Source organism: Salvelinus fontinalis, chromosome 21 (genome assembly GCF_029448725.1).
Source record: "Salvelinus fontinalis isolate EN_2023a chromosome 21, ASM2944872v1, whole genome shotgun sequence".
Lineage (NCBI taxonomy): Eukaryota > Metazoa > Chordata > Actinopteri > Salmoniformes > Salmonidae > Salvelinus > Salvelinus fontinalis.
Genome location: NC_074685.1, coordinates 10,956,091 through 10,971,646, shown reverse-complemented (window position 1 = coordinate 10,971,646; position 15,556 = coordinate 10,956,091). Strand labels below are relative to the sequence as shown.

General features: G+C 42.4%; 1 protein-coding gene across 4 annotated transcripts in view; it reads left to right on the top strand.

The window, feature by feature from the left end:
* The first annotated feature begins 442 nt into the window (after window positions 1-442).
* Window positions 443-15,556, top strand: part of LOC129818151 (transportin-1-like) — a 91,134-nt gene continuing 76,020 nt past the window's right edge. For all 4 annotated transcript variants that reach the window (XM_055873802.1, XM_055873800.1, XM_055873799.1 and 1 more), the window contains exons 1-5: window positions 443-593; window positions 725-838; window positions 2,152-2,227; window positions 4,885-5,034; window positions 6,061-6,167. In XM_055873802.1, the coding sequence (XP_055729777.1) occupies window positions 734-838; window positions 2,152-2,227; window positions 4,885-5,034; window positions 6,061-6,167 (438 nt within the window). In that variant the 5' untranslated portion in view covers window positions 443-593; window positions 725-733. The remainder of the gene's footprint in view (window positions 594-724; window positions 839-2,151; window positions 2,228-4,884; window positions 5,035-6,060; window positions 6,168-15,556) is intronic.

The following is a 15,556-nucleotide window of genomic DNA, read 5'->3' as shown; positions in this document are numbered from 1 at the left end:
TCTGTCGGACTGCCAGATGGTGAAGCGTGATTCAGCAATCCAGAGAACACCTTTCCACTGATTCAGAGTTCAATGTCTGAGCTCTGCATCACTCCAGCCAATGCTTGGCATTGCGCATGGTGATCTTAGGCTTATGTGCGGCTGCTCGGCCATCGAAACCCATTTCATGAAGCTCCCGACGAACAGTTATTTTGCTGACGTTGCTTCCAGAGGCAGTTTGTAACTCGGTAATGAGTGTTGCAACTAAGTACAGACAATTTTTACAATTGTTTTGGGGTTTTGTGATGTATTTTTCCCCTTTTCTGCAATGGATTTTTTGTTGTTGTTGTAGTACAATAGGTGGCGACATGCACATTAAATGTGTGCGAACACAGGAGAAGAAGAAGAAGGAACTGAGTGGGATAGAGTGGAATGAAATTGACGAGCACTAGGACCTTGCAGACGTCACAGCACAGTTGGGTCTTGTAAATGCGCCATGAATCCGTATGAGTAGCTTGTTGTAAAAACGGAATGTCTCTGTGCTGACAGGCCCAAGTCTAACGTTATAAATTCAACACAGTAGCATTTGAGGAAGAAATACTGCGATATATCGGGTAGGTGAAACAATAATATATGCAATTTACACTGCTCAGCAAATCTAATGGCGACTCTTCAACTGGGAAGAGGAAAACGTTCATTTACAGTGTGTGTTGACAATTGCATTATCCGTTTCATCTCATTGCAGCAAACCAAGATGGAGTGCGAGTGGAAACCAGATGAGCAAGGACTTCAGCAAATTCTACAGCTTTTGAAAGAGTCCCAGTCTCCGGATACGTCCACTCAAAGATCCGTCCAGCAAGTATCCTTCGCTCTCGGCTAAATGTAAAAGTGGTAGATTTGAGGTGTTTCTGTGGTATCTTTTCGGTTAGCTTGGCTAACATTACACGCGGGCAGGGCTCGCACTACAATATAGTTAGCCAGCTAACGTTAGCTACTTACTGTACAATGTCACAAATGTGACCACAGTACATTTTCTATTGAATCAGTCACAGTATGATGGAAATGTCATACGTGACAGCTGTTGCATGACACCACAATCTTTACCTAATCCATAAATAATTTTAACAAATGTATTCCCTATGACAGTTTCGTATAATCTAAAATCCTTTGATTTCCTAGTAGTGTTGTTGAAATAATGTCATGTTAGCGGGTACAGTGTAACTAGCTTGCTGGGGATGTTGCTGACCCTTGAGGGCTTAAATGCAACAAAGAAACTGCAAGCCCTGTGTTTAGAGTCACCCCAGCCCCCTGTCGGCCCAGTCTGATTTCCAGTCTCTCCCGTTATACAATGTGATGTTAAAAAGAAAGCTCAAAACAACTTTGTCATTTTGTTGGAAACTTTTGTATTGACATCTTGTTGAACCTGAGTGTAGGAAGGTGACTTTGTAGCCAGCCACACGCGCTTGTGATGGGATAATAAACCCGATCCTCATTGTCACATTGTCATCAACATAGGTGTTACAGTATCAAGGCACAATCAAATCATGAATGTTGGTGTGCATTGAAGACCTTGTTCGTTGTGGATGTTGTGTTATAACGTCTTTATAGTCGACCTACCATGTGTAGTGTTTGAGTGATGCAATATTGTCCATGTATGTCATACAGATTATAGTTCCGTTCGTCTGGTCAAGGCTTAGCACCGCTAGTCAATGTTGTTGAAATGCCAAGTGCTTCTATTTGGATATGTGCGCAAACTGCACAGCATCAGCCTGTTGGGCACCCTATGATAACTGTGACTGATAATCAGTTATTCATGGTGTCCATTGATGGTCTCTAAAAAAAAAAGATTATAATAAAAAGCATGAGCGGGCGCACACACCCAAAAAGTTGGTAGAGGTGCTGACTAACGGCGAGTAAACTATGCTATAAGAATAGAGTCGCACACTCTTCATACAAGCTCCCTGTAATTTATTGGGTAAACCAGCAACGTTTTGGCATCACTGTGCCGTCTTCATGTGGCAAGTGTTTGCAGGCCGTTTTACACTAATGGCTGGTCAACATCGACCTTTACAAACAGCTTGTTCTTGTGAATACAGCACACACACACAGCATATCTACTCCTATGGGTTTGCACCCAATGTAGAATTGCACCTTAACCAATGTCCTCTTCAGAGATTGGAACAGCTCAACCAATACCCAGACTTCAACAACTACTTGATATTCGTGCTGACGAAGTTGAAATCAGAAGGTAGGACATTTACCCCCTCCACCCTCATTCTCCATGTCATATTTACACCAATGCCCTGAAGCTATGTTTAATTTCAATGCATATTAGTACACAACACTACTGCAGGTTACAGTATGGCCACTGGCAGTCAGACAGGCTAATCACATCCACTAGCCAGCTCTCTCTGGGGGTGAGATTACACACAGGCTGACTTTCTGACCATCTAGTGACAGGGGCAACGTGACTGTCTGTTCTAGGAGTGGAGAACCCTGGCGACGAACCCCACGGCCGGTGTCTTCTGTCTTGTCACTGATGATATGGCACCACACCGCACCACTAGAATATGGGTCACTCTAATTTTAAAGTCTTATGCCTGGCGGGGCACCACTCAAATCCTGACCTGCCTGACAGCCTGTTACTGTACACTAGAAGTAGATGAGCCAATGGTTTGGGCTGATGAGCCATTGCCTTTTAGGATGGCATTTGTTACACTCCTCTTGGTCAAGAGAGGAGCAGCGGAAATCGAATTTGAGTGTAATTTCAATCAGAACAGAGGGAGACATTGGATCAGACAGCCATGCCCATGAGGGAGAATGATCAGACAGTAAGATATCACTGGGTGATGCCCATTGATTAGCCTGAAGGAAACTATCCCTCACTACCTAACACAAGAATTTGCTGATTTGACCTTTGACCAAACGGAAACACTGAGTACGTTTAAATGCACAGAAATTATTATACCGATTATGACACTAGGCAGATTATGAAATTGTCATGTAAACACCTTCCTCTGCTTATCGTAATCGGCGTAAGGTAAAAATCAAAGTAAGCATACGCTGATTAAAACACCAGATTTTCTGCGCTATCTTTCATATTATTAGGACATGTAAACGCCTTAATATGCGTTCCAGCTATGTATTTGATCTGTGCATGTGCTAGCAGCTGCCGAACGAGCCTGCCTCCTTTAGCGCCAGTGAAGTGAGTTCGGAACAGCTGAATGAATCTGTCTGAGAAGTACTTGTCACATACAAACGTTATATGGCCGTGCTCAAAATCAAATATGCTTCCCAAAAATAACGTTGTTGCTGTGGTAGAAAATTAATTTTGATTGGTGACTTTCTGTGTCATCAGGTAGCCTGATTTCAGATGTGTCCGTGGAAACAGGACTATTAGGGAAATCATTCTTCTTGCAAAGCAGGCTAAATGTTTTATTCAAATGATTATATTAATCTGTCTGTCCACAATAATTATTGTGTACATGTTATTGTGTACATGTAACCGTACTCAATGACTCTGAGGCCAGGACTTTGATTGTAGGCCTGGCACTACACAGCTGATTTCAAATCATCAAAGCTTGATGATGAGTTGGTTATTTGCTAAGGGGAAAAAAAACTAAATATGCACCCAGGGGGGGCCCCAGGACCGAGTTTGGGAAACTCTGAAATAGAGCAATGTTTTGTAAGGGGAATGTTTCAATTTTCTTCAGCTTTGATTCAGAGAAGTCAGTGAAAGCAATAATTTGCCATTGGCTGATTTGCTGTTGCTATCCAGCTTTGCTAATGCCTTCTCAGCCTTCTGCTATGAGGTCACACTCCTACTTTTTCCTTAGCATCAACAGGAATCTAGCTATATGCTTCTCTTATTTTGGTTTAGTTGGCTGAGTGCCTCGTACTGGGTAGAGGGTATGGGAGTTTGTGTATGTTTTGGTTTTCTAGTAGTGTTGCAATATAACACATGGCTATACAGCAACCCCTTTCTCACTTTAGTAGTTTAACCTGTTTGTCTCTAATTTACTTAATAGTGTATTCAAGTAGAGGTCTGCGCAGGACTGATTTCTTCATCCCGCTCCCGCCTGCACCTGCAGCTTTTCATACTGCACCTTGCCTGCACTTTCTGTCCGATTCCAACCCACTCTACCGCAGTCTTGCAATGTTTATTTTAGGCGTATGTGACCCAGCTCACTTGCCAGCCATGGTCCCAGAAATGTTGCACCCTATAGGCAATATGAAATGCGCAAAAATAACTTAAGAAATAGGTTAAATGAGCAGAGATTCTCACGTGCCCATTTCATATTAGGCTATATCAGCCAATATCTTAGATGTAGTTTGAAGAGAGCAGTTGGAGAGACTTTCTCTTGAGCTATTTTTAGAGCCTACCTTGTAGGATTGGGAAGATTTTTAGACGGAGAAATATGGGTGATCAATATTTATTCCTAGGCAATGTAAACTATAGCATAATCATATTTCGGAAGTACATTTTCTTGGATAGGTAACTGCCTATCCTTCTCCACCCATGCATAGGCTATAGCCTACTCTATTAAATTGAGACCACACGCGCACCTGATCTCGCAGGTATGGCTACTGAACTTAAAGCAGCAAGCATCATAATGACCTGTGTCGTCCTGCGGGCCCTCTATTCAAGCTCCCCTCTATTTATACGCTATTCAAAAACATGTAGAAGGTAGGCCAAGTTGCGGTAGATAATTCTATTAAAACTCCATTTTGGAGACAAATTGGAATTCGGTGTGAATTGGGAAAACTCTTCATTGGATGTTTAGGCCTAATTCAGTTATGCATTTCAACTTAGAGTAATCATTGACTTAATTGAAATGGAATTGAGCCCTAAAATCTATCACCCATTTCTCATTGTACCTCCCCCCAATCTCTCGCTCTCTCCAGATGAGGCGACCCGCTCTCTTAGTGGTCTGATCCTAAAGAACAATGTGAAGGCCCACTACCAGAACTTCCCCAATGGAGTGTCTGACTTCATTAAGAGCGAGTGTCTACAGAACATTGGAGACGCCTCGCCCCTCATCCGGGCCACCGCGGGTAAGTGAAGTAGCCTGCATTTGTAACAGAGTATGTTGTCTTCATTGAATTACAGTGCACTCCTCTTCTAGTGATCACATCCGCGCTGGATCATTTGATCATGATAACCACATTCAGTAAGCAGAGTGTACTGGAAATCTTGTTGAATAAGCCATATGGGGTGAGGTGTAGCATGGTTCCAGATCTGTTTGTGCTGTATCCTACTAGTGTATTTGTTTGGCATGACAATAGGAGTGGGCAACACAGCAGAAACAGATCTGTGACGAGGCTAGGTCAAGAGGCAGACCAGACTAGATCAGACCAGATCAAGACAGTCTTGGTTGTTTAAATTCTACACGGTTTGTTCCTTCAATGATGCATAACAAAATCCCTTTTTCACAAGCACTTAATAATGTGATTATATCATGTTTGTATGGCTTGCCGACCTTTGATCACGTTAGTTGAACAGGAAATGAATTGCATTGCATTTTAATTGCATTAATTGCGTATCAGTCATCTTGTACCACAAGGAAAGCTGCTACAGTGGATTAGTTGAATTGCTGTCCATCAGGCTTTAGCGTGGGGTTCATTTTAAAACGTACCCTAGCATGATATATTCTGGTTATTTTTCTCCACCTTCGTAATTGACCTGAAACCTTGTTAGTCATTCTCGCTAGTGTCTGGCTCCATGTTTTTTTTTCTGAAGCTTTTGATTGGCTCTCTCAACAGGCCAGCTGGCCAATGGGGTTTGCATGGTGTCCTCCTTATCAGAGCCAGCAGGCAGCAGACGATGCCAGGGCTCTGTTGCCACAGTTACCAAACTTCTGACAGGAAAGAACAGGAGTGTGTGAATCACCTTTTATAAACTGACTCAGTGCAGGATATTGGCTCTGTCAATCCTGATGATGACACAGTGGACTTCATTGGAAAGCCTCAGAGTAATGGTTTCCAAGCCAAGCTTGGAGATTTGTTATAAGGAAGGATTGATTGGTTGTAGAATTGCTTCGAGGAGACCCGTCTCATCTCTCGCTCTCTCTCCTATCCTAGGTATCCTCATCACCACCATTGCCTCTAAAGGGGAGCTGCAGAACTGGCCCGAGTTGCTGCCCAAACTCTGCCTCCTGCTGGACTCTGAGGACTACAACACCTGTGAGGTGAGGAATTTGACAAGACTAGGACAGGAGCTGCTGCGTTTGAGCTCAGCTATACATTTATACTCTGTACAGCTATACTTTATACATCTATACTCTCTATCCCTCAAACGCAGCTCTGGACCTCGAAGCCTGTTCCACTGCATTTTTAAATTGTTCCCCTATAATCAGGGACTGATTTAGACATCGGACACCAGGTGTGTGCAATTAATTATCAGGTAGAACAGAACCAGCAGGCTCCAGACCTTGTAGGATAAGCGTTGAGTATCCTTACTCTATATACAGCTATACTCTATATATAGCTATACAGCTACAGTGCATTCGGAAAGTATTCAGACCCCTTGACTTTTTCCACATTTTGTTACGTTATAGCCTTATTCTAAAATTGAGAATTGTTTTTTCCCCTCATTAATCTACACACAATACCCCATAATGACGAAGCAAAAACAGGTTTTTAGAAATGTCACATTGACATAACCTTTTAGACACTTTACTCAGTACTTTGTTGAAGCACCTTTGGCATCGATTACAGCCTCGAGTCTTCTTGGGTATGACGCTACAAGCTTGGCACACCTGTGTTTGGGGAGTTTCTCCCATTCTTCTCTGCAGATCCTCTCAAGCTCTGTCGGATTGGATGGGAAGAGTCGCTGCGCAGCTATTTTCAGATCTCCAGAGATGTTCGATCAGTGTTCAAGTCCAGGCTCTGGCTGGGCCACTCAAGGACATTGAGACTTGTCTTGAAGCCATTCCTGCATTGTCTTGGCTGTGTAATTGGGGTCCTTGTCCTGTTGGAAGGTGAACCTTTGCCCCAGTCTGAGGTTCTGGGTGCTCTGGAGCAGGTTTTCATCAAGGATCTCTCTGTACTTTGCTCCGTTCATCTTCCCCTTGCTGAAAAACATCTCCACAGCATGATGCTGCCACCACCATGCTTCACCGTAGGGATGTTGCCTGGTTTCCTCTAGACGTGACTTTTGGCATTCGGGCCAAAGAGTTCTATCTTGGTTTCATCAGACCAGAGAATCTTGTTTCTGAGAATCCTTAAGGTGCAAACTCCAAGCGGGCTGTCATGTGCCTTTTACTGAGGAGTGGCTTCTGTCTGGCAACTCTACCATAAAGGCCTTCTTTGGTGGTGTGCTGCAGAGATGGTTGTCCTTCTGGAAGGTTCTCTCATCTCCACAGAGGAATTCTGGAGCTATTTCAGAGTAACCATCGGGTTCTTGGTCACCTACCCGACCAAGGCCCTTCTCACCCGATTGCTCAGTTTGGCCGGGCGGCCACCTCTGGGAAGTCTTGGTGGTTCCAAACTTTTTCCATTTAAGAATGATGGAGGCCACTGTGTTCTTGGACCTTCAATGCTGCAGAAATGTTTTGGTACCCTTCCCCAGATCTGTGCCTCGACACAATCCTGTCTCGGAGCTCTACGGACAATTCCTTCGACCTCCTGGCATGGTTATTGCTCTGACATGCACTGTCAACTGTTGTCCCTTATATAGACAGGTGTGTGCCTTTCCAAATCATGTCCAATCAATAGAATTTACCACAGATGTACTCCAAGTTGTTGAAACATCTCAAGAATGATCAACAGAAACAGAATGCACCAGTTTAATTTCGAGTCTCATAGCAAAGGGTCTGAATGCTTATGTAAAAAAAGGTATTTCTGTTTTTTATTTTTAATACATTTACAAAAATGTCAAAAAAGCTATTTTCGCTTTGACATTATGGGGTATTGTGTTTAGTTTGAGTATTCTTAGAAAAATATATATTTTAGAATAAGGATTTCCGTTAGCCGGTAAATGTCGGCTTTTGTCCCGCCCCAAAAAATGAAAAGGTGATTTTAAACAAAATTGTTCACAGGCAAGTTGTCTGGGCGGAAGAAAAAATCCATAGCAAAATAAAGCTTTTTGTTCGTTGATGGAAATTCCAAACGATGTGCTCCAACTTCAAAGGCAAATATAGGCTACTTCATAGGTTACTAAATCCTCAAGCTGCTTGGAAATTAGTGTCGTGTGTGTGTTTCTCTTTTTACTCATGCAAAAGATGTGAGTTCTTCATTAGGGACTGGGCAAACTTGGCGAAGATTGTGTTGATTATTCCAGTTTCCAGCGTACCTGCTGAGAGGGGATTCTTTCTCCAAAACGTAACGACGGCCTCAAGTTCGTCCTTGAGGAAAAAGTAAGGAGGCTGATTCGCATCGCAAGCTGCTTCAACGATTTGGACAGTTTTAACTTCCCAACAGCAGCGGCTCAGTTTGAGCAGGTCAAGGTCCAAGTAAATTAGAGGCAAATTATTGTGTTCGTCTGGCCCAATCCCAGCAGTTCTGCTGCCGCCAAAGGCAAGATCAACATACATACATACAAGATCAACATATGTACAAAAGTATGTCGACACCCTTTCAATTTATGTACTATTTTTCTGCCCTGCTAGAGTTGCCCCGGTCAACTGTAAGTGCTGTTATTGTGAAGTGGAAACGTCTAGGAGCAACAACGGCTCAGTCATGAAGTGGTAGGCCACACAAGCTCACAGAACGGGGCCACCAAGTGCTGAAGTGCGTAGCGCTTAAAAATCCACGGTTGCAACACTCACTACCGAGTTCCAAACAAGCCACTGGAAGCAACGTCAGCACAAGAACTGTTCGTTGGGAGCTTCATGAAATGGGTTTCCATGGTCGAGCAGCCTACAAGCCTACGATCACCGTGCGCAATGCCAAGCATCGGCTGGAGTGGTGTAAAGATTGCTACTATTGGACTCTGGAGCAGTGGAAACGCATTCTCTGGAGTGATGAATCACGCTTCACCATCTGGCAGTCCAACGAACTAATCTGCGTTTGGCTGATGCCAGGTGAACCCTACCTGCCCCAATGCATAGTGCCAACTGTAAAGTTTGGTGGAGGAGGAATAATGGTCTGGGACTGTTTTTCATGGTTTGGGCTAGGCCCCTTAGTTCCAGTAAAGGGAAATCTTAACCCTACAGCATACAATAACATTGAGACAATTCTGTGGTTTGTCGAGATCGATGTGGAAGAACTTGACTGGCCTGCACAGAGCCCTGACCTTAACCCCATCGATCATCTTTGGGATGAATTGGAATGCCGACTGCGAGCCAGGCCTAATCGCCAAACATCAGTGGGCGACCTCACTTGTGGCTGAATGGAAGCAAGTCCCCGCAGCAATGTTCCAACATCTAGTGGAAAGCCTTCCCAGAAGAGTGGAGACTGTTATAGCAGCAAAGGGGGGACCAACTTAATTTTAATGCCCATGATTTTGAAATGAGATGTTCGATGAGCAGGTGTCAAATATACTTTTGGTCATGTAGTGTATGCCGCGACTTTGTCATGTATAAAGATTTGGAATGGATTGGTACAGTAATGATGTGTATCGTGCGTTTCAGTTGAGCTTATTCAGTAGCACTTGGAAACAAAACATCATTGCCAACTATTCACTTCGGAGCATTACAATGTTGCCATCACCAGGCAGCCAACTGCCTATAGTAGGAAACAGTAAGAAATAGAAATCAATAAGCCACGTATATCACACATGACACAACCCCATGATAGTTCAAATTACAATAAACATAACATATATTAACATCATCCAGTAGAACTCTGCTTTCATAAATGCATGGCGCAGGCCTCATTTCACAGGATCATTGTAAAATACGCTTTTTAGCAAGGAACCAGCCTTAACTCATTTATTTTATTTACATATTAGTTATATCATTTCTTAATTTTGTGGCTGCCTACAGTGTCTTCGTTCCTCTGCTGTGGTGCTGAATCGCAGCGGGAATGTGGAGTGTGGCGGGCTAGAAGGGATCCAGCTTTTGTTAAATTAACCGATGTAGCACTCCATCACTCTCCTTGGTAAAATAGCCCTTACACAGCCTGGAGGTGTCTTGGTCATTGTCCTGTTGAAAAACAAATGACAGTCCCACTAAGCCATAACCAGAATGCTGTGGTGGCCATGCTGGTTAAGTGTGCCTTGAATTCTAAATAAATCATTGTCACCAGGAAAGCACCCCCACACCATAGCACCACCACCTCCATGCTATACGGTGGGAAATACACATGCAGAGATCATCCGTTCAGCCACACCGCGCCTCACAAAGACACGGCGGTTGGAACCAAAAATCTCCAATTTGGACTCCAGACCAAAGGACACATTTCCACCGGTCTAATGTCCATTGCTCGTGTTTCTTGGCCCAAGCAAGTCTCTTCTTATCTCTTCTTGGTGTCATTTAGAAGTGGGTTCTTTGCAGCAATTCGACCATGAAGGCCTTATTCACGCAGTGAGATGTGTCTGTTACTTGAACTCTGAAGCATTTGTTTGGCCTGTAATTTCTGAGGGTGGTAACTCTAATGAACTTATACGCTGCAGCAGAGGTAACTCTGGGTCTTCCATGCCTGTGGCAGTCCTCATGAGAGCCAGTTTCAACATATCGCTTGATGGTTTTTGCGACTGCACTTGAAGAAACTTTCAAAGTTCTTGAAATGTTCCGCATTGACTTACCTTCATGTCTTAAAGTAATGATTGACAGTCGTTTCTCTTTGCTTATTTGAGCTGTTCTTGCCATAATATGGACTTGGTCTTTTACCAAATAGGGCTATTTTCTATATACCCCCCTACCTTGTCACAACACAAGTGATTTACTCAAATCCATTAAGAAGGAAAGAAATTCTACAAATTCACTTTTAAGAAGGCACACCTGTTAATTGAAATGCATTCCAGGTGACTACCTCATGAAGCTGGTTGAGAGAATGCCAAGAGTGTGCAAAGCTGTCATCAAGGCAAAGGGTGGCTATTTGAAGAATCTCAAATATAAAATGTATTTTGATTTGTTTAACACTTTTGGTTACTACAAAATTCCATGTGTTATTCTACAATGTGGAAACAAGTTAAAATAAAGAAAAACCCTTGCATGAGTAGGTGTTATAAAACTTTTGACAGGTAGTGTATTACTCGTAAGAAGTAATGTGGTATATTGTTTGCTATAGGATTCATAGTTCTTTTACTTTTTGCGATTAATTTACCAGCTATGAAACAAAATGGCAGAAATCTTTAAACAGCTACTGCAGCCATTATTTTGCTATAAATGTGATCATACTTGTGAGTGAAATGCTCACACTTTGGAGACCTGACCACTTTACAACGTGGCTGGTGAAATAGACATTTTACCCACCAATGCCAGAATCTACCTGCATTTGGCAGGTTGGGTGTTCCTTTTAGGCCTTGATCCCTTTTAGCCGGCCCTGGTGTTCTTAGACAGCCGTGTTTTGTTATTTGTTAGGCCTAATTAAAATGTTAATTCCTAGGCTAAGTTAAATTAGAGAGGCCTAGATTGTATTTGAAACAGCTGTATTTAGATATTTTATTATACTGAACAAAAATATAAATGTTACATGTAAAGTGTTGGTTTCATGAGCTGAAATAAAGTTGATGCAGCGTGCAATTGGCATGGTGACTGCTGGAATGTCAACCAGAGCTGTTAATGTTCATTTCTTTACCATAAGCCGCATCGTCTACCACATCGTTTTAGAGAATTTGGCAGTATGTTCAACCGGCCTCACAACCGCAGACCACTTGTAACCACGCCAGCACAGGACCTTCGCATCTGGCTTCTTCACCTGCGGGATCGTTTTGAAACCAGCGCCTCGGACTGCTGATGAAATCGCTCATAGATTAACCGTCTCAGAGAAGCTTATCTGCGTGCTCGTCGTCCTCACCAGGGTCTTGACTTGACTGCAGTTCGGCTTCGTAATGGTTTTCAGTCTGCAGATTCTCACCTTCGATGTCCGCTGGCACGCTGGAGAAGTGTGCTCTTCACGGAGGAATTTATTTAAATTGACTGATTTCCTTATGAACTGATTTCCCTAAGATCTTAAGTTGTGTTTAAAATTTTTGTTCATACAAATACTTTACACATTTTGTCACCTTGCAGGCCTTACTCTAAAATTAATTAAGTTACATTTTCCCCCTCATCAATCTACACACAATACCCCATAACGACAAAGCGAAAACAAGTTTAGGCATTTTTGTACATTTTTATAAAAAAACGGATACCTTCTTTACATAAGTATTCAGACCTTTTGCTATGCTACTAGAAATTGAGCACAGGTGGATCCTGTTTCCAGTGATCATCCTTGAGATGTTTCTACAACTTGATTGGAGTCCACTTGTAGGAAATTCGATTGATTGGACATGATTTGGAAAAGTACAAACCAAGCAAGGAGGTCGAAGGAATTGTCCGTAGCACTCCGAGACAGGATTGTGTCGAGGCACATATCTGGGGAAGGGTACCAAAACATGTCTGCAGCATTGAAGGTCCCTAAGAACACAGTGGCCTCCATCATTCTTAAATGGGAGAAGTTTGGAACCACCAAGACACTTCCTAAAGCTGGCTGCCTGGCCAAACTGAGCAATCAGGGGAGAAGGGCCTTGCTCGGAGAGGTGACCAAGAAGCTGATAACCATTCTGACAGCGCTCCAGAATTCCTCTGTGGTGATTGGAGAACCATCTGCAGCACTCCACCAATCAGGCCTTTATGGTGGAGTTACCAGACGGAAGCCACTTCTCAGTAAAAGGCACATGACAGCCCGCTTGGAGTTTGCCAAAAGGCACTTAAAGACTCTGACCACGAGGAACAAGATTCTCTGAACTCTTTGGCCTGAATGCCAAACGTCACGCCTGGGGGAAAAAACCTAACACCATCCCTAAGTTGAAGCATGGTAGTGGCAGCATGCTGTGGGGATGTTTTTCAGCAACAGGAACTGGGAGACTTGTCAGGATCGAGGGAAAGATGAGCAGAGCAAAGTACAGAGATCCTTGATGAAAACCTGCTCCAGAATGCTCAGGACCTTAGACTGGGGCAAAGGTTCACCTTCCAACAGGATAACACTAAGCACACAGTCAAGACAACGCAGGAATGGCTTTGGGACAAGTCTCGGAATGTCCTTGAACATCTCTTGAGAGTAGAGGTCGACCGATTTATGATTTTTTCATTGCCGATCCCGATACCGATTATTGGAGGACAAAAAAAGCCGATACCGATTTAATCGGCTATTTATTTATTTATATATATATATCTCACACACACACACACACACACACACACATTTTTGTAATAATGACAATTTGCAACAATACTGAATGAACAATGAACACTTTTTTTTAACTTAATATAATACATAAATACACACACGCACACAGCTCTGAAGTGACAATGATACTGAAGAGTCTGCTTAGGAGACAAATACTCTCAACTGTTTGAACAAAAATAGAGTTTAAGTTACCTGTGATGAATGTTGAAAACAAAAACTTTAATTTCTATATGCAGGAAATCCTATTTTAATAATGGGCATGGTAAGAATTGACAACCAAAGTGCGAGTCATAATTCCCATGACACCTTCTAGCAAAATCTGAAAAGCGGTTCCTTCATTTATTCCATAGGATATTTTTAGATTAACTTAAAATAAGGTCTGTGTTTCGTGTAGGCTTACATCACCGTGCCAATTTTATAACTGTGTAGATATCCATAGGACAAGGTAACTGATCAATATTGGCTAAATATAAGCGAAGATAAAAAAAAATGTATAGTGGATTTTTGAAAATATATTGACAAACGTAGCCTGTTCCTAGTGAGATTTACACGGGTATCAAAACGTCGAGGCGGTTTAAGCCTGCACGAAACACAGACCTTTATTTGAAGTAGATCAAGACATTCTCTATGGAAGACATGAACGGTAAAATAACGAAGGAACCCCTTTCAAATTCAGCTACAAGTTATTACAGGAATTATAACGCGTCGACTATTTCTCTCTAAACCATATACCTTTGACCAATAAGGAAACTATCACCTCGAAAACAAAACGTTTATTCCGTTCCGTATTTTATCTAACGGATGGCATCCATGAGTCTAAATATTCCTGTTACATTGCATAACCTTCAATGTTGTCATAATTACGTAAAGTTCTGGCAAATTAGTTCGCAAAGAGCCAGGCGGCCCAAACTGTTGCATATACACTGACTCTGCGTGCAATGAACGCAAGAGAAATAACACAATTTCACCTGGTTAATATTGCCTGCTAACCTTGATTTCTTTTAGCTAAATATGCAGGTTTAAAAATATATACTTGTGTATTGATTTTAAGAAAGGCATTGATGTTTATGGTTAAGTACACATTGGAGCAATGACAGTCATTGATTGTTTTTTATAAGATAAGTTTAATGCTAGCTAGCAACTTACCTTAGCTTACTGCATTCGCTAACAGGCAGGCTCCTCGTGGAGTGCAATGTAATCAATGCAAGATTGGGTCCCCCGAGCTGACAATGTTAAAAATCTGTCGTACTGCCCAAAAATAAGAATGTATTCTTAACTGACTTGCCTAGTTAAATAAAGATTAAATAAAGGTGTAAAAAAAAAAATAATAATAATAAATCGGCAAATCGGTGCCCAAAAATACCGATTTTCCGATTTGTTATGAAAACTTGAAATCGGCCCCGATTAATCGGAATGGCGACCTCTACTTGAGAGACCTGAAACTAGCTGTGCAACAACGCTCCCCATCCAACCCGACAGAGCTTGAGAGGATCTGCAGAAAAGAATGGGAGAGACTCCCTAAATACATGTGTGCCAAGCTTGTAGTGTCATACCAAAGAAGACTCAACGCTGTAATCGCTGCTGAAGGTGCTTCAACAAAGTGCTGTGTAAAGGGTCTGAAAACTTATGTAAATGTGATATTTCAGTAAAAATAATTATACATTTGCAATATTTTCCAAGAGTCTATTTTTGCTTTGTCATTATAGGGTATTGTGTGTAGACTGAGGGGGGGGGGGGGGGGGGGGGGGGGAACTATTTAATCAATTTTAGAAAGGCTGAAACAAAATGTGGAAAAAGTCAAGGTGTCTGAATACTTTCCCAAATACGCTGTGTGTGTATATATATATATATATATACATAAACCAGTGAACATCATCTGACCTTGTTTCCTGACTGGCTCACACCATTTCCCAGAATACTGGCTTTCGTAACGAGCAAGACAACGCATCATCAGAGTGGTGTTCTTAAGCTTTTTTAGGGGAATATTCTTAGCATTTAGTCATAACTCAGTGTTGGGTGGTTGCCCTGCTATTAGCAGTACTAACATAACACAGCTTCCTCTCAATCATTTTTAGGAGATGTCTTCTCCTAGTTGACACAGCACATCTGTGCTTAATCAATACATCAGTCAGTCAGATTTGTGATCTTAATCAATTCGGTTGATGTGTCATGATGCCATGTTTGATGGACATTTTTAAGACCAAGTCTTACTCTTTCTGCTCTTGGTCGGTCAGCCAGCCCTCTCACAGCCCTGTCTCTACACCACGGCGGACCAATTCTGGTCCTGGAGTGCCGAAACACT